General features: G+C 34.7%; 1 protein-coding gene across 8 annotated transcripts in view; it reads left to right on the top strand.

The window, feature by feature from the left end:
* Nucleotides 1-20,075, top strand: part of POLDIP2 (DNA polymerase delta interacting protein 2) — a 44,376-nt gene that overhangs the window by 8,153 nt on the left and 16,148 nt on the right. For all 8 annotated transcript variants that reach the window (XM_076489313.1, XM_076489316.1, XM_076489315.1 and 5 more), the window contains exons 3-7: nucleotides 434-531; nucleotides 3,566-3,674; nucleotides 16,718-16,787; nucleotides 17,930-18,037; nucleotides 18,331-18,467. In XM_076489313.1, coding sequence (XP_076345428.1) covers nucleotides 434-531; nucleotides 3,566-3,674; nucleotides 16,718-16,787; nucleotides 17,930-18,037; nucleotides 18,331-18,467 — 522 coding nt within the window. The remainder of the gene's footprint in view (nucleotides 1-433; nucleotides 532-3,565; nucleotides 3,675-16,717; nucleotides 16,788-17,929; nucleotides 18,038-18,330; nucleotides 18,468-20,075) is intronic.

Raw genomic sequence — 20,075 nt, 5'->3', positions numbered from 1 at the left:
ATGGTGATATAAAGTCAGTTAAATTGACTTACCCTGTATAGAGTTATATTATAGAACATAACAGATAAAATAAGAAGGTTTTCTGAAAAACAAACTCTGGATATTTAATTAGAAGGTCTTAGGCCCAAAATTATTTAAATGAAATTTGAAAGTACTCAGATAATGAAAAAGTATTTTTAATCTTAACATGAAAATAATATGATCTTAGAGCAGTAAACTCTGTAACACCAGTAATTACGAACAAAGTTTTAGTAGAAATACATAATTAAATATTCTAATTTTTTTTGTGTAGAAGTGACTGAAAGCTTACCAAATTTGTTGTGATGTGGTTAATGGGTTTTGTGTATTTTTACATTTCATTTGAAGTTTTCAGTGTTGTATAAATATATATTATGTATATTTTTATAACTATTCATTACTATATTCCATGCAGCTTTTTTTACATCGAGTTTTTGGGTATCGAGGAGTGACACTGTTTCCATGGCTGGCCAGAGTGTATGACAGGGATGTGCCCAATAAGAAAGAAGACAGGTATACATATATATCTTATCTTACAATTTTGTATGAAAGACTTAAGAAAGTACCAATTGAATGATGCTTGTGCAGGGAAACATGTTAATATGGTAGTAAATTATCAAATAAACTGTCCACAGCATTACCTTGAGTGTCTTTTTCAGGTGTGACACAAAATTTATATACAAGGTTTATATACAAAGATAATGAGGCATGGAAATACAATAAATATTATTGCAGTTACAAATGATTGGGGCAAATTGATTAACCATAAGGTAGGTTAAAACATTTTCATTACTCTTAAATAACCCTCAAGTACCTTGTATTTCTTTTGTTTCTCTCAAATTAATAAATTTTAATTAAAAACAAGCTCTTAAACTTTTTACTATAAACTCACTAACCTTATTTTATAATTAGATTGTCTTTTTTAATATCACTGAGTTTGTTAGAATGCAGTATATAATTTAGCTTTTATCATCCTTGTCCTCAGTGTTTTATTGAAGACCTGTTGGAGAACTGATAGCTAGGTAATTGAAATCTTGATATTGAATAATGATTTTGATTATTTCAATTAGTATGTGGAAAATAACTTTCTATAACAATTATCAGAATTAACTATATAGTTTGAAAAATCATAAATGTTATCTGATGGATTTCTAAGTTAGGCTATTAAGATGTGTATAAAAGAATATGCAAATACATTTGTAGGGTGACAAATCTTAAACTGCAAGGAGATTGTTTAAATACCTTCAAGAAAAAAATATACACATATCAGTCAAATACTTTTCATCAGGAGACAATGAACCCTTAACTCTTTCCAGATGGATCATGGGTCAAAGGCCATGTTATTGCCTTTGTTAACTTGCATTAAAATTTTATTGAATTACTATTTCATGAATTTATCTTCTTAGGTTTGGTATCAAACTGTATATAATAATTCAGAATTTCATATTATACATTATTTAATTTTTAAATTTAAAAGTAAATTATTAATTCACCTAAACATCAGTTTTTGTGTGTCATGTGGTATGTTGAATTCAGCACTGGTTCAAATTAGATGCTTGTGATGTCAAAATACAAAGTCTATGTTTTTTTACAAATTAGGAACTCAAATTACTGATATTTCCAACCTAGAATATAAAAGAAAATCCTCTTCTTTGTTTGCTGAGCTATCACTATATTTAGTAAATCAAACACAGTGGTTCCATTCACCTCTTTCCATTTTTTGAAACAGTTCCTTATATACATTTTTGTATAAAGCATGTGAATAACTGACTGGAAGCTCAGAATGTCCCCTTAGCAATTTTCTCAGCCATTTCCAAATATATTGATGTCTTCTCTTTCTTTCAAAACAAATATTTGAGCTGATAAGTTGAATCTTTAGCCTGTTCATGTTTTTGTATTTTTTAGATACAAATATAGCTAGTTATTAAATTTGATAAAGTATAATGGAATTCTGTTGTATCGCTGAAGTAATTTATGAATTTTTTGGTTATTCAGATTTATACATAGACCCTGAAAAACTTTTTTCCATTTCGTATACTCCACAGGCATATTTTAAGGCTTAGCAAGCTAAGACATGCAGCAATTAGTACAAAGGTCATAACTATAAAAGATAATCATGTGCTTTATTTCTTTATTTACTATTTTGTGTTTTAAGAAAAATGAGTTTAAGAACTTTATATATATATATATATATATATATTTTTTTTTACCTTTCCTTTTGATAATTTTTATTGAGCATTCATTGATTGATAATTAACTGAATGTGATCTTGTTTGTCAAATAAAATTTAATGGGATTAAATGTAAAATGATTTAACTAAGCCTTCTTCATTTTTTTCCATTTAAAACATTTATTTTCCTATAGTACTTGAACATCATTTCTGATAAAAGAGTTGGAACACAGGATCAAACTCAGAAGGTGCAATAAATATAAAAAAAAGGATCTATGTGTTTTCAAATAGTTAACTATTCTTCTTTGGGAGGATGAAGGGCGATGGTTAGTGAGGGCATCGTAATCATTCAAATAAAATATAAAGGGAAAAGCAAGCTTTTTGTGTATGAATAAAAATATTTTATTGAATAAATATCAACCTCAAAGTTTTTTGTAAACTAGCAAACCTGACTACAGGTTTATTTTTTATATATTTTTAAATTCAATAGTATAGTTTTGCCTTTAAGATAGGATGCACCAATCCAAGCACAGTAGACTTAACTTGATAGAAGTTTGTCATTTACCAAAAAATGCATAGTTTTTAAGAGTAACCAACTTCATAAAAAAAATACTTGTCCTGCTGTATGTTATTTTATATATAAAATAGGCCATAAATATATGTATTTTTTAATTGTAGAGAAGTTAGATTTAACACTGGAAAAAGTGTATCATGTTTCAAAATAGTTGGCCATTTTATTGCTTACCTGGACCTAATATTAAGCTGTACTAGTGGTAGTGTTGATCTCTAACTTGTATTGGCAGTCAAGTGAATATATTTAAGCATAGATAACTATAATGGTGAATTAACATATATCAGTGTAGAGGTTAACATTCTGAAAAGTATGTAGGTATGTATAGACCTATAAACTACTATGTATATAGTTGCTTGTTGTTTGTAAAAGATATTTCAGTTTCAAATAAACAAAGTATTTGGTGTTATGTATGATATTAAAATATTGAATTTCAACATCTTTTAAAATACAGTTGACTATAGTTTTTTGGAAACTCACCAGAGCTCAACTTTCAGGATTTTCAGCTGTAGTATATTATTTTTCTTGCTATTTATATATTTTTATAGGAGTAGATATATGGGTCATCACTGTATGGCATATAAGTACTTATGTCAATGAACTCTGACAGTTTGTACTAATGTCTGATGTTTTACACCAGAAACTACTGTTTAAACATTCTACCCCACATAAATAGACTTCTAACATGGTCACAGACATGTAATACAGTACTTTAGTTTTTGTATTTGGAACTTTGACATTATGTGATGAAAATTTCTAATTGAGGGAGATTCATTACAAAGTTTTGGATACTTTTTTGCATTTAGGAGAATGGAGGAAGGAAGTTCTGGGTTTAATCACATGGGCCGGGAAGTGAAAGGCCATACCCACACATACTATCAAGTACTGATTGATTCCAGAGACTGTCCATTTGTGGTGAGAAACTTTGATCAACGTATTATGAGTGTAACACAGTGAACAAAATAATTTTGTTCTTGGTTATACCAAACTCTAAATTTTACTTTTTACAAAATGAGAGAGTTCCATGAAATTATTTTTAAATACTTAAAATATTTTGAGTCTGGAATTAAGATTATGAAGTTTTGTGTAAAAAATTGTATTTACTTCATATTTCCAGAATAGTATGTTACCCACCCTCTTATTATTCTCTTATACTTATTCTTCTTCAGTGCTGCCCATTATATGGAAAAAATTGTTTATGTTACAAGCCTTGAACTCCTATGTACTTCGCAATCAATGCAGTTCAACTGTATCTCGCATGTAAATCATCCTATGACAATCATCCACTAGTAGGAGTGTGACTCACCCACCTGAATCACTCTTATTTGATCCTATTGAATTATCATTTCTTGTTAGGTAGTAATCAAGTGCAGACTTTTTTCAGTTGTACACAATTGACCCATTTCTTTTTGCTTGTTTGTTTGTCTCATTCTGATACCGTGACATCTGCCATAACTGTTTCTCATCCTGCAACATTCTGTCCTTTAGGGATTTGAAATTTTGCCATTGGTTTCAACATCAGGTTCATTGACAGTAACTGTCAAATGGTTTCCTGTCTGGTGTGATCATATTTGAGCAATTTTGTTCCCATGTAGCAGTTAGTCACTACTGATTTTCTGGGTGATCCAAGTTTTGTTAGGAGGATTTTTCATCCTTTTTCTTTCCTCTTCACCCTTGTCTCTTGTATCTGTTTCCTTTCCATTAACTTGGCATCCAGCTACCTGTCTCTATCTATCCAAGGTTGTGCTGACCCTTCTGTCATTGAGAGCTATCAAGTCTCTCAGACAATTTTCTCCAGAATTTTACTCCAGGTTTATTGTCCTGTGATCCAGCTGTTCTGCTTAAACCAATTTTTGGATCTTTCCCAATTCCTCTTGGAAGTTCTTTAAAAATCAGTGCATCTGCTATTTTTGGTGTGTCTACTATGCAGTTCTGTATTAGTTTTGCACCTAGTCTTTTGAGCTTGCTTCAACATCATATATATTTTATTGGGTGGTCAAAGCTTTTTGCCCAACTTGTGCATGCTCTAGTGTAGAGTTTACACTACTACATGTTAGGTCATTCTGAATTGGAGTCTTCTCAACATACTCATTTGTTGCTGACAGTAGCAGATGCCTCCCAGTGGCACAGTGGTATGTTTGCAAAATTGTACTGTTAGAAACAAAGTTTTGATACCCATAGTGGGCAGAACACAGGTAGTCCTTTGTGTAGCTTTGTGCTTTATAACAATAACAACAGCTTGTTTTGGTTGGATTCTAGAGTTGGTAAAGTTCTCCTTTTGCCTACCAACTATTTATCCACTTGAGTTTATTTTTCAAAACCAACCTCATTGGGTCCAACTTTTTCTACTACTTTTTTGTTTTATAGTGCTTTCAGTTCTTCATGCTTTTGCTGCTTCCTTGGTCTTTGCATAAGAGGGTTTATTGCTTTTGAAGACTTCAGCTTCTATGGAAGCCCTTATTTCTTTAGGTCAGGTGCATATGTATTTTTTTCAGTGAATTCTGCACAGCCAATAGAAACTTGCTCAGGATCCCTTAGACTCCACAGGCACCCTTTTTTCTTCTGTTAAAAACTATCTATATTGATGACTGAACAAGGACAGCACAATGAAGTGAGTACCTCATCTTCCATATTGTACAGATTTGCATGAAATCATTGATGCTTTTTTCCAAGGTTGGGGAGTGTGGGTCTATCAGCAAGAGGATTCTATGCAATGGTTGAAGATTGTAATGTCTTACCACTTTAACATCTTCGAGCTTGTGGTGGCACATCTTGCTTTGGCTCATTTTTTAAACTGGTACAGTACTATGTGGCAATCCAACAATTCCAATATTGTGGTTAATTCAGTCATTGTGGGAACACCTGCTCCTGTTCCCTTTGTGATCAAATGTTGGACATTCTTTATTGGACCTACACTCTGCAGATAAATCTCTTTGGGTGTCATATTCTAGGTGCTTTTTACCTTGTGATGGATTGTTTCACAAGACCTGACCATGTTTATCCCTTGAAGTGGTTTCTCAATCCTCAGGTTTTTCAGGTGGCTATGCATTCAGTGGGGTATTTCATATCTGGATGCTTTTGCCACTTTACTCAAACTCCAAGTAAACTCTTCTTTTGAATTTTGATTCCTCATTATCAGGCCATGGAATTTCTCAGTCAAAACTGTACCAGTCAGTTCCATTTGTATTCCTTATGGATTTGTAGATCTTCTCATTGTCACATTCATCTGTATGTGACATTTTCCTTCTACCCTTACGAATTGGGATCATTAACTGCTTTGATTAATCTATTCTTTCCTGTCTCTTTCTTCATAAGTTCTGTTTCAGGTGTCTTCTTATAAAATTGGGAACTTTCTTTTTTTTCCTGGAGTCTGACCTTTGTTGTTCATTGGAGGGAATATCTTCAGTTAGGCATGTGGCTTACATCTCATACATTCATCCCTCACAATATTCATTGGGTAGCTGTTTTTATCTTATTGGGATGCTGCCTTCCATCTGTTGCTATCCTTCAAATTTCAGCATGGTTGTGACTGGGTATGGTATCTTTTTTCCCTCTAGGTGCATGTCCCATTTAGGATTTGTATCCTACTCAGTGGGGACCATTTTGTGTATTTCAAATCTGCACTATAAGTCCAAGATGTATACTCATGGCCTATAATACATGTTGTTGAGATGGAGTGTTTTACAAGATGGATAGAAGTATTCTCCTTGCAATGTATTTCACTTAGTAATATGCCTGTTTTGGACCATACTAACTCATGGATTAACATTGGTAAAACAGAAAGGGATAGTTGTCCATCCCTGTTGTCCCTTTGATTGAATAAATCAAAGTCTGCTTTTCAAAATTGGGTTTTTGTTCTCACCCATTGCATTGTCTCTAATGATGGCATTCCTGTTTACTCTCCACCACATTTTATCTCCCTTATTATTCTAGTAGAGTATGGGAATCCTTGCCACTTGCCAGTTCCAAGCCACAGTGGCAGTGGACCATGAAGATGTTCTCCTGATTGTGATTTCTTCCATTTAGTAAAGAGTAGGTTGGTGGTGTTCTGCTGGTGGAGATGGCATATGATTCTCCAATCCTGTGCAGTGGATACTAGACATAGATTCTGTACCCAGCTTCTATGCAGTTCTATCCAGACGGTGAAATTGCATGTATTTTATAAAAGCGACCCACTTTTGTGCAGCCCTATCTGATGGATGGTGTTGCTTGAGAGTAATTCTATCTCATTGCAGTTCACTCTTTTCAATAGGACCATCATCACCAGGAAATAATTTCCAGGAAGTGGATTTGGATTAGAGCTGGACCAATCAACTTAGATCCTTATACATGTATTGGTTGTGATTCCTCACCCTACCTTCAATTTTGTAGTTTTGCCTCATATTCTTCACCTCTTTGTGGTGGGTCTTGGAGCACACACACACGCACTCATGCACACACACACACAAACAAACAAACAAACAAAATAACAGCTTTGTGGTCTTATCAGAAGGATGATGATGTTTGAGCCAAAAGGTCTTCCTTTAGCTCCCTGCCTCTGAGTGTGTACCATGCCTGAGACTACTGTTAGCTGGTGGGTGTCTAGTTAGATTGGATTTGGTTTGATGTGAACCATTACATTGTCACATCCCTTCCTACTGTCATTGAGATGTGTGGTTCCTGAATGTATGGACAGTTGGGGATTTGCACACATATACTTTGCTCAGTAGATCAGTTAGATATATATAATCCTTTTACACTCAGCTTTAGGTTAAAATGAAGTGGGGTCCTTCCTGCATGGGTTGGATGTTTAATTCTAATGCTACTTGTACATTTAATAGAAGCTTGCCACATTTCATAGATTCTGTTAGTAGATTCAGAATTATAGTGAATATTTCTTCTTGAATGTAATGTATGTCCAATGGCCCAATCCCACGAATTCTCTCACTGTCGATCTTAGCTAATCTGACCTAAAAATTGAGCTTTAGTCTTTCCATAGTATTACTTCTGATATGTTTTGTGTATCTTTATAAAGTTTGGTAAGCTTTCATTTAGCATTTATGAGTCCTTAGTAGACAAAAAGTCAGAATTCTTAATGAAGTACTTTCTACAATTTTCTTCACATATAGTCAAAAAGTTGACTGCTCTCAGTGTAAAGTGATTTTAATGTTAACTTTAAAAATATTTCTTCTGAAAATTTTCAAATTTTTATTTTCAGTACAAATTTATATTTCAGCTGTTATTTTCTGCACCCAAATTCTATATTAGTTTGGTGAATTTGACCAACTTCATAATCAACACAAATGAAATTTGAAATAAATCTAAATTATCCATTTTTCTTTCTAAAATTACTTTAAATTGTAACATGGAACAACATTTGTTTATCCAAAATATCTTTAATCTTATAACAGCATACATTTGTTTATTAGGGGTTGATTTTAACAGTCATTTGAGATAACTAAGAAATTCCTTGAACAACCAATTTAAACCCTTGTTGTCTCACAGGTGGCTAGTGATCCTTATGTTAAACAATATTCCTCTTGGTATAGATTCCTGTATGTGGTGAGGGGACTTCACAGGGAAGGTTCTGTTCTTTCGGTTTACCTTCTCTGGGATCTAAACATCCACCCACATTTTGTGGGTTTGCCATATTTGGTGACTTGTGAAGGGGAGGAGAGGATCCTGGTGGTTGAAGGGTCCAATCTTAACACACCACTTTGGCCTTGAATTCCTAAAGACAAGCAGTCTTGGGGTGGCCCCCTTTGGGTCATTTGGCTGTTTTACTTGGTCTAGGGTCAACCAAGTACCAGTGTTTGATGTTTTAAACAGTTGTTGTGGACATTACATCTGATGCTGGTGTTTGGGTATAGTGCTCACGAAACCCTGGAATTGCTGCAGAGTCCACTTGTAGGGCTACATGGTGGGTGGGGTCAGTGGGCACCAAAATTTCCCTTTCTTTATTGTGGATACTCCAAATAAAAACTTAAATAAAATAGTGAAAAAAACAATCCATAGTTAAATGACCATGTCTTGAAGATTTTGAGCAGCAATCTTCAACATCTGTAACACCTGTTGTACCTCATTTTCTTATATTGCATTTACTTTCAGACAAACCTTCAGGGCATATGTCTCCCTTTTTCATTCAGAAGGGACTAGAGGGACTTGCTGGCTCAACTAAGTCAGTAAAGAAGCTTCAATCTGGTGACATATTGGTGGAAACATCCACATCTCAACACAGTGGATTCCTCTTGCATTCAGAGGCAATTGGAGGTTACACCTCATGCTGCTTTGAATTCGTCATGAGGAGTTATTGTTGAGAGGGATTTGAAGAACATCCCAGAGTCTGAGATTCTCACTGGTTTCTCCACCCAAAGAGTTTCTGCAGTGAGGCATATATCCACATAGAAAGATGGAATTATGATGCTGCCCAATGCCTTCATTCTCACATTTATGTCACCACGTCTGCCTGCCACCATCAAGGCAGGTTATCTTAATTGCAGAGTATGGCCATACATTTCAAACCCTCTCAGATGTTTCCAGTGTTAGTGGTCGGTTGCTCAAAGATGTCATGTTGCTGTTTCTTGGCATGAACTCGTTGTGGCGGGAAGGACCATGATGCTTACAAGTGTGAAATTGATCCTCATTGCATCAATTGCAATAACTCTCACCTGTCCTACTGTCGTTTTTGTCCTAAATGGTTGGAAGAAAAAGAGGTGCAGCTTTTGAAAATGATTCATAACATTACTTATCCTGAGGCTTGACAGTTGCTGTCCATTACCTCATCTCAGACGTATGCTGCTGCACTTTTTTCCACAACTACAGTGGGAGTGCAGACAGATCTCTTTGTGCCTCCAAAAGAATCGTTCTATAAACAAATGAAAAGTCTTTTGACATCCATGGTTAAAAAAGTTGATGAATCAACTTCAACACCTATCACTGTCCCTTACATACATTCCAACAAACCCCAAGATCCATATCCTTTAGTTTTGGGTATAGGCATTTCCTCAGATACATCTTCTTCTCCCACCCCAAGATGCAAAACATTCATTTGTTCACGTCCTCAGTTGCTGGAATCCTCTTCCAACAACAAAAACCTGCCCAATTGACCTAGGGCAGAATCCATGGAGGTTGATAGATCTCCCTCAAATAAAGACAGTAAAGAAACAAGATGTGGTCATAAACAGAAGGGTTCTTCACCCAATTCACCTACATGTAAATAAAAATGGCCACTCTGATACAATGGAACTGTCGAGGTTTATGTTCTAATCTGGATGACATCAAAACACTGATTGCTGATTACCATCCGGAATGTCTTTCCTTACAGGAAACATTACTGAAACCTGCAGATACAGTCATCTTTCGGCAGTTTTCTTTGTACAGAAATGGCAGGCTGTGTGATGGATGAGTGCATGGAGAGGTGGCACTGTTGGTTGATCAGCATGTGACCACCCTGTCTTTGCCACTTTATACACTCTTGGGGGCCGTAGCTATCCGTGTTTCCTTGGGTCATACCATCACTGTTTGTTCTCTCTACCTGTTGCCTGGAGAGAGATATGATCAATCAGACATTGATGTTTTCATTGAACAGTTGCTGTTTCCCTTTTTCATCCTGGGGGACTTTAATGGGCATCATCCTTTCTGGGGAAGTGCTGATATTGATAGGAGGGGTTGCTCTGTAGAGCATATGCTCTCTGATCACAAGCTTTCTCTTTTCAATACTGGTTCTTCTACTTATTTTCATACACTTAGTCAGTCCTTCACTGCTGTTGACCTCTCAGTTGGCTTCCCTTCACTATTCTCCTATTTTTCTTGGTGGGTTGACAGTAATCCATGAGGCAGTGATCATTTTCCTATAATTTTGAGAGAGATTGGCCATAGTCAATGCCACCCAACCAGTGTGCCCCGGTGGAAGCTGGATCAATCAAACTTGACCCTCTTTCACTGCTCTCGCAGAACTTGATCCTGCCATTGTTTGTCAGCCATCAATAGATGACTGTGTGGCAGCAGTAACTGACTGTATTATACAAGCAGCTACTCAATGTATTCCTAAAACCTCGACACACTTTCCACAATATCCTCGTCTGTGGTGGAATCCTGCCTGCCACATGGCACGGAAGGCTCAAAAATGGGCCTGGAACACATTCCATAGATATCTCACACTCTCAAACTGCATCGCTTTCAAATGGGCCCATGCACATGCTTGGTCGGTAAGGCGTCAAAGCCAGAAGGACCCTTGGATTAAGTTCACAACCAGCATATCTTCTATCACCAGTTCTAAAGTCTCATGGGACAAGAATGAGCAATATAATTTTGTCACCATCTCAATCTTGTTTTTTTATGGCCAGGAAATAGCTGATAACCAGAGCATTGCTGATACTCTAGGTGAAAGCTTTTGCAGGGTATCTAGCACTTCTGCTTCTTCCTCCACTTTCTTAGCCATCAAGACTCAGACAGAGCGATTACCTCTTTCCTTTTGAGCTGATTGTCTCTTTGAGTATAATCGTCCCTTTACACTGGTGGAACTCAAACTGACCCTTCATTGGTCTGGCATCACATCAATCAGACCTGATGATGTACACTATGAAATGCTGCACCATCTATTTCCTGCTTCCCTTGCTATTCTTCTGATTGTTTTTAACTGGATCTGGCAGGAGAATGTCTTTCCTGATGCTTGGCACCAGGCTGTTGTTCTACCTTTCTCTAAACCTGGGAAGAATCCCAAGATTCCTTCAAACTACCATCTAATTGCTTTGATGAGCTCTCTAAAACCTTAGAGAGGATGGTTAATGCTCCTCTTGTTTGGTTCGTTGAAATAAACAACCTCCTCTTGCCCACCTAGTGTGAGTTCCAACTACAGCGCTCCACCGTGGACCACCTGATTTGATTTGAAATGTTAATTGGAGAAGCCTTTCTCAAATGACAATATCGTGTATTAGTATTATTTGGCATTGAGAAGGCTTGTGATACAACATGGAGGTATGGCATTTTGTAAGACCTCCATATATATGAGTTACATGGCCATTTGCTCATTTTTATTAACATTTTTTAATGGACAGGCGATTCCAAGTTCGTGTGGGTTTGACACTTTCTCCTTCTTTTCTACAGGAACTTGGAGTTCCTCAGGGCTGTGTTTTGAGTGTCACACTTATTAGTATAAAGATTAATGCCATCACTGAACAACTCCCTTTTACTGTTGCAAACCAGCTCTATGTCAACAACTTTCACATCTCATGTTAATCATTGAACATGAGGTATATTGAGTGGCAGCTACAGACTGCCCTCAATCGTTCACTGAAGTGGACCACAGCAAATGGCTTTAGTTTCTCTCTCTCTAAAATGTTTGCATGCACTTTTGCTGCCAATGGTTTATTTACCCTGATCCTGACCTCTGTATTGGTGAAATTGTGCTGCCTGTGGTCCCTGAGACAAAGTTCTTGGGGCTTATCTTTGACTGTAAGTTGACCCTTATACCACACATCAAGCAGCTACAGGTCAAATGTACAAGAGCACTGAACATCCTTCGTGTCCTTTCTTTTACCACTTGGGTAGCAGATCGATGTTCTATGCTAAAGATATATTATACTCTTATTCGTTTGAAACTTGACTATGGATCACTGGTCTATGGCTCTGCCAGAACGTCAGCTTTAAAGATGCTGGATGCCATTCATCATCAAGCTTTCTGCACTTCCCTAGTTCAGAGCTTATACATGGAGCCTCATGAACCTTCTTTGCACCTCTGCCATTTGCAACTGTCTTTACTATATGCTTCGAAACTTTGTTCCGTATGAAAGCATCCTATCTGGGGTTGTGTTTTCTTTCCTACTTGGTGGGTCGTACCTCTTCAGAACAGATGATCTGCTATTGCTTCTTTTGACCTTTGTATGCAAGTGCAGTTGGATGAATTGGGTAACATTGCTGTATCCACTGGTCAGCCCATCCCACCATGGCTTCTTACAGTTCCAAAATGTGACCTGTCTTTAAGTCATCTGAGAAAAGCAGACACTCCTGATTGGAAATACTGTCTGTTATTTGCTGATCATCTTCGAACCATCCTTCCACTCCTATTTATACAGATGGTTCAAAATCAGGTGACTCTGTGGGCTCTGCCATGGTTTGTTGTGGTGTTCAGTGGTTGCACACAGAATTCCTTCTACAGTTTCTGTGTTCACTGCTGAACTGTATGCCATTTCTCTTGCCCTGGATCACATGGAAGCTAAGCAGTACTCAAACTGCACTATTTATACAGATTCATTTAGCTCTCTGTTAGCCCTGGAATCATTTCACGCTAGTTCACAACCTGTTCTCGCTGATATTCAAAATCGACTGGCCCATTTCTTTTTAACATCTACTTCTATCCAGTTTTTCTGGATACTGGGCCACATTGGTATTCACAAGAACGAGCTTGCTGACACCGTAACTAATTCTATCTGCTCTGGAACTATCACTGCTGTGCCTGTTCCATACATGGACTATGGTTTTGTATTCATGGCTCAGCTCCATGCCAGCTGGCAGTCAACAAGCTTTTACAAATAAAACCCTGTATTGGACTTTGGCTCTCTTGCTTCTTGTTGTCTGTGTAACACTTAGGTCACAATAAGCCACATTTTACTTTCTTGCCGTCGTTATGAGTCTCAACAATGATGCCATTTTAACATATTCTGTCCCAAGGTTTGTCTGTAATGTTAGACAGTCTTATTGGTGATGGTGACATTGTCTGTCTTGGAAATGGTTATAGTTTTTTAAAGGCCATTTAAGGTTTTGAATTTATATATTAGACCTTTTTAATGTGATTTTCTTTTGAGAATTACAGTCCATCTAGTTTGATTTCAAATTAGAAAATGGCTGTAATGTCAAATAACTCGAAACCAGGACTGGAATGTCCAACTTCATGTGACTAATGGTGCTGTTTGAACTACCCGTTAGTTATCCTGGTGAGTTATTATTAAAATTTTGCTACAAGGTTTTTAAAACTTTTATTACTTTACTTTTTGAAAATGGTCATAATATCAAATAACTCTGAACCAAGACTGGAAAGGCTAACTTCAGGTGACTGATGGTGATTTTTGTACTTACCTGTTAGTTTTCCTGGCGAGTTATGATAATTACAATTATGCTACAGAAAGTTCTTTACAGCTTGTATTACTGTAGTTTTTCTCTTAACGTTGTTGACTAGATGTAAACATTGGTTTTATGCTATTTATGTTTTTTTTAAACTTTATTTTGTTTTACCTTAATTTTCTTTTATGAATTTTACTAAATTTACTTTAATTTTCACTTTTTACTGGATGTTTGGGGTAGATAGCCTAGCTGCTTTGTGCCATAAAACACCAAATCAACCAACCAACCAAACAGTATCTCAGTCTACTATAGACTAATCTATGTTCACACTACACACATAATGTTGACTCCAATTCTCGACCAAAATCATTGGTAAATTTACTAACGGTGAACTAAATAACTCAAATTCCCACAAAAATATCTTTTTATTCATTTTTTTGTTTTGTTTAAAAAAGGTTGTATTTTGCATAAGAGAAATTTTGGTATAGTCCACGAAAGGGGCTGTAAATATTAGAAAACATTTGCTTTTTTGATTGGCTAATAATGCTGATTTAGACACTAAACTTTCTATCATAGAAAAGTTGGATGTAAATTTTGTATGGGGTTCATCTGAGTATGAATGGGTATGTTGTTACACAGTACAATGTGTACAGCTCAGTTACTTTTATTTCCACACTGTTTTTTTTTTTTTTACAAGTTACAGCTTTTAAAAGAAGCACAATATTTTGATCATGGTGCAATCATTTTCAATTACACAAGTTTTATTGGCAAAATATGTTTAGTAGTTAATTCAACATTATTGTATACTTAATTAGTAAGTAACTCATAATGTATACACATGCAAGAGTAGTTGGGAATTCACAATGAAAATGAAAGCTGATAACACAAACATTTATTTAAATTAATTTCTAGTATAGATGCTTTCAACATTAAAAATAAGATAGCTGTTTCAGCTTCTTACCAACAGACCTTTATTAGAAACTAGAATGATCAAATGTACATAGTCAGACTCAGAATTTTTTTCATTAATCTTGACAATTGTCCCCCTTTTGATTACGAACATGTAGGCCTAAGGTTAACATTAGACATACACAGCTAATCAAGTCTAGCTAGTTACATTGAGAAAAGTGTGAAAATCTATGAATTAAACAGAACATAACTGCAGCTAAAAATTTTATGAAAGTTTTAATCAGTACAAAACAATAACAATAAATAAAATAAGGCTAACTTTGCTTCTCTCCAAGTCAATATGAGTATGAATGACAATGTGTATCAGTGATGTGTGTATATGAACATATTTTTGTATTATAGTAGAGTAGTATGTGAGAGTTCTGATGCAAGTCTTATCTTCCTACAGGTTATATTTTACTGTTCTTGGCCACCCAACCAATCTAGTTAGAATGAAAACATTGAATGTGATTGGCCAAGACTGCTGTTATGTTTAAAATTTTTATAGATCATTAATGGTTCCTAAAGATACTACGTAACTTTGGCATGGTTTGGACTTACTTTTTCAAATGTAATGAAACTTTGTAAAAAATAAGGCATCAAAAATGAGTTGAATAAAGATGTAAAATTTTCAACTGAAGAGTAATTGTAATTTTTGGAATTAAATAGAATATAAAAATATCAAAAGTTTATTTATCAGTTCTTAAAATTGGATCTATTCTGAAAGTTTTTTGCATTTTATTTTTTTGTGGGGCAACCTTCCAGTCAACCTTTGATACAGGTCAGGGGGTGTTAAGGATGACCTTGAAGTATTCTTAAAATCATACTATGGTTTATCTTTGATTTTTTGTTATGTTACTCTCTGAACTGTGTTTAACTAATATTCCTATTTTAAAATTTCTAAATCACTTGGTGAAAGTGGAACTTGTGGTACTATTTGAATCACATAATGCATGGCCTACTAACAAGAGTGTCTTGTGAAAATATATATTATTATTAATCTCTTTTATCTAATCTAACCTTTTCTAACCTAGGAAGTTTTTAATTTTTACATTTTAGTTACTTTTATAATAATAAATAAATACACATGTAAAACAAGAAGTATAGTACTTACCTTGATCTTCATATTTTTTTGTTGTCATTAATACTTAATGTTTTTATTGTAATGACACAACTGCAGTGAATACTGTTTTTGCTGATTTAAATAATGCATCAAAGAACACAATAATAGTACTCAAAAGTAAGATAATGTTCTATAATTATCACATTTTTTCTGGTTTTCTAACAGTGTGACAAGAGCTGTTAAAAATTCAGCTAAGCTCATCAATGTGTTTCCCATGGAAATAAAGTTTGAACTAAAAGCAGAATAGACAAATTTCTATACAGAAAGCAAAGTAATATAATACATCATGTGATATATTAAAACTTTGGTTTTCTCATGGTTATATGTAATAAGTAACTAATGTCAGAAAGAACAATTGGCAATTTGTAAAAGAGAGGGTGTGACAAGCTGGTGTGGCAAAAGGGTATTGTTTTTTACTTTATGGCTCTGTAACCAAATAAATGTGAAGGCTATAAAAATTGTACTTTTTTCAGTGATGACATCATAATAAGTAATTTACATTAAATTTCAATCATCTCAGACAGGTGATATATAAAGTAGAAAAGAGGGAATGCCTAGAGAACAGATGTCACAGTTATGGATTGTTTTTAAATATTGCCTGATATATTTAAGAATTTATAACATATATTAAAATTTAGGTTGTTAACTATGTTGTGATGCCAAGTTTCTTTCTGTGCCATGATATTGAAGTACTTTAATTATATTTTGAATATTAAGTCATAGAAAACATTCTGATGTGTTCAGAAAAAGATGCCCATAGTTAGAGAGTTATTGAGAGTTTGCACAGAATAAGAAATAATATCTGAGTAAGTCAGAAGCTCTTAGTTATATTTTTATGTTGTATTTTTAGAGAACACAAACTGAAGCTGTAACATTTTTGGGAAACCAAGACAACAGTAGATCTCTGTATGCCATACCTGGTAAGTTGATGTTTATGTTTGTTTTTTCCCTCAGAATATGTTTCATATTACTTTCTCTTTGTATTAATAGAAAAACCTAAAATAATGAAAGTGCATTATGTGCTGTTTTACGGTGGTTTTGGATAGAGCTGATTGTACTGGATTTGAATCACTCACAAACAGTATCTGCTTCAGGTATAGAGATGATATTCATGTGTTTCGGAAGACCTCAACAAAGAGTGTGAAACACTGTCTGCTGCCTACACATTTATAGATACATTTATAAAAAATTGAAATTGAGTTGATATTAATTTTTTATAATAATTTGTAAAATAAAGCTTACAAAATTAGGCTTATCAGGTTAATTCTGTAGAAAATTCAAAAATATTGAAGCCCACCAAATGAGAGACATATCATTTGCTTCATAGTTATATACAATGTACTGTGAAGCAATTTCACATGAAATGTTCTACATTCAAGAGTATTATATTCTAGTGTTGATGTATGGTCAGCAGTCTCTAGAATTAATATTACAAGTTTAATGTGGTTATTCTTCTAACTTAGATGCCTTTTTACGTAATGAGTTTTTGTAAAGATATCACACATTTTTTGTTTTTTTATATGAGTATGAACTTAATGAAACCCAACAGATCCTAGTTGTTCTTTATTTGCTCTTTATGAGTGGGGACTGTGAAGCAAATTGGAACTGTTTATTTATTTAAATAAAAAGCTTAACCATCTTGACTTTTTGCTTCCATTCATGAGGTATCACCAGTTGTAGCATATCTGGTATAAGCTGTTGCTGAATTGGAAAAAACTGTGAAGAAGGTGTTGTTGATGACTAGACAATTCTGACAACACATTAATGATTCATAAGGTAAATTTTAAATTTTTAATCAAAAGTTGCAAATTGAACTCCTTTTGGTGTAACAAAAACCTGTACAATACTTTGTGATTTTTTTCACAGATTTTGATACTATACTTTTATTACATGGATGAGCCACTAGTATGGTCATTTATCTTGCACAGAAACAGGCATATTTCTGTAGTTTTTGTAGTGCAGTACAAAAACGACAATGTTACATATAAGTTGTCAGAAATGTAATGTATCACTTAGCATGAAAAAATTCACTTTATTCTTTTTTGTTTTTTATTTTTAATAGGTCTTGACTATGTTGCTCATGAAGACATTTTGCCTTACACTAGTACTGAAAGTAATCCACTTAACCATGAACTTTTTGATAAGTTCCTCATGTTTGACCCTGAAAAAGGTATGGAAAGTTGTTAATATGTTATAACAAAGTTAACCATTTACTGACACTGGGACTTATAAATCTCAGTGAAAATGGTTAAAGCACCCTTGGTATTAACTAAGTTGTTCTACAAGATCATCATGTATAGTAGTTACTCTAAAGTATATGTAACTAATTACAATGTGTGATTGCTTCCATTAAGGACATTGTGCTATCACTTGCTATTTAAATTTTTGTGTTCAGTGTTGAGAAATTATGATATTAGAATCAATATATGTTGGCTGGAAGTTTATGAAAATGCTTTTCCCTAGAGCCATGTTTTAGTTCTCGAGAAACGTTACGAGCATGGCAAGAAAAAAATCATCCATGGCTGGAGTTATCAGATGTACACAAAGAGACAACAGAAGATATCAGGGTAACAGTAATCCCATTCTACATGGGATGCAGAGTAAGGAAATTGTGTTTAAATAGTTTCATAACCATACTCTAATATTCTCAGTGTTATTTACCTGACATCAGATTTTTATTTATAGGCAATATCAAATGTCTCAGACAAAATTTTATATACACTGGTTGAGTATGATATATTAAAGCAATTTTGGAGCCTCACCATATTATTGCAGTATTTTTCCACATGTGCCCTTGCATCTTGACAATAGCCTGAACTGTAGTTTTCTAGCAAGTCTCCATCATAAAGCTGTCTCATCAAAAGCATAACAAAATCCCATATAAATGTTTCATATTCCATCTATTGTGTGAGAACAACATTCTGTAATTCTTTCACCTGAGTAGGTTAAAGTGCACATGTCATGACATTTGGAGTGTTATTATCAAAATTTTTTAATTGATATTTTTGCTACTTACATCAATAAGATTGGCATCAAAATGTAGTTTATAACTTAAACTTTAAAATTATGTACATTTTAATTTCTTAATTTAAAAGAAAATGTTAAGTATTGATTTTTGTGTGTCACATAACATCAAGTTGTCTTATTGCTCAGTTTCTATTTTATTATGTCCATCGTATAGTATGCACAAGTACCTAACAAATTAGAAACTTGAATTTGAGATACAGACAAGCTAAATATAAAATAAGACCTCTATCATTTGCTGAAATATCAATATATTTAGCAAATATACTAGAGTGGCTCCACCTCCAAATCAGTCATTTGCAAGTTTGTAACTAGTACCACCTACTACTAAATAGCTCTAGTTTGTAACAATAGAAAGAAAATTTTCCCATCTACATAATTCTTACAGTTTTTTATAAGTGGCTTGAAGGTGAGAGAAAGACGTTTGCCAAAATTGTAGATGTGTGATCAATAAGTTATTACTTTGAATGGGAATGGGATTTGTTTCAACCGTGTCAATCTTACGCATACACAATATTCTTGCTTGTGTCTTACTCTCACCAACCTCTTTGGGTATCTTCTTTCATACACTACCTCTCTGAGGCTCCTTGCAGAAGGGGAGGGGGTCTGGTGATATCCTTTCTTTCTCTCCTCTAATTTAGCCCACATATCATCTTTGGCTCTGGCATTACACATGCAGTTTTTTTGTCGTTAAGACCTTGTAGATCGTGAAGCCATATTGGCTTAGATCTATTTATACTCAACTTGTTGTGGCCCCATTTCTGAGATGTTGTTTATTTAACATAGTATCAGAAATTATCAAGCCTCAGGTGATATCAGTCCACCAGTAATCTACCCTTATAAATATTGTAGCCCATTTGTCATAGTTAAAGCCTCATATGCCTCCAATTTCAGTTTCTTTCCCAACTTCTGTTTTTGCCTTTTCCTGTTTCCTTTAATCTTCTTCAAGTTCCAGTGTCCAGTCAATATCTGTCAGAATCAGTTTGAGAATTGCTTAGGCATTCAATTTCATTATTACATTGACCTCTGGCTTCTACTGAACAGGAGTTGGCCACTGTTTAGTGGCCAAAAATATTCAGCAGCCACTCTGTGGTAGCCTAGGTGAGTTGGCTGATCATTTGTCCATTTGAAGATCTCACTCAACATGCATATCAGTTATGCCCAGCATCCTCCTTTTTTGACTT

Source organism: Tachypleus tridentatus, chromosome 2 (genome assembly GCF_004210375.1).
Source record: "Tachypleus tridentatus isolate NWPU-2018 chromosome 2, ASM421037v1, whole genome shotgun sequence".
Taxonomy (NCBI): domain Eukaryota; kingdom Metazoa; phylum Arthropoda; class Merostomata; order Xiphosura; family Limulidae; genus Tachypleus; species Tachypleus tridentatus.
The sequence above is the reverse complement of the archived record's forward strand: the minus strand, read 5'-3'. Positions and strand labels throughout refer to the sequence as shown.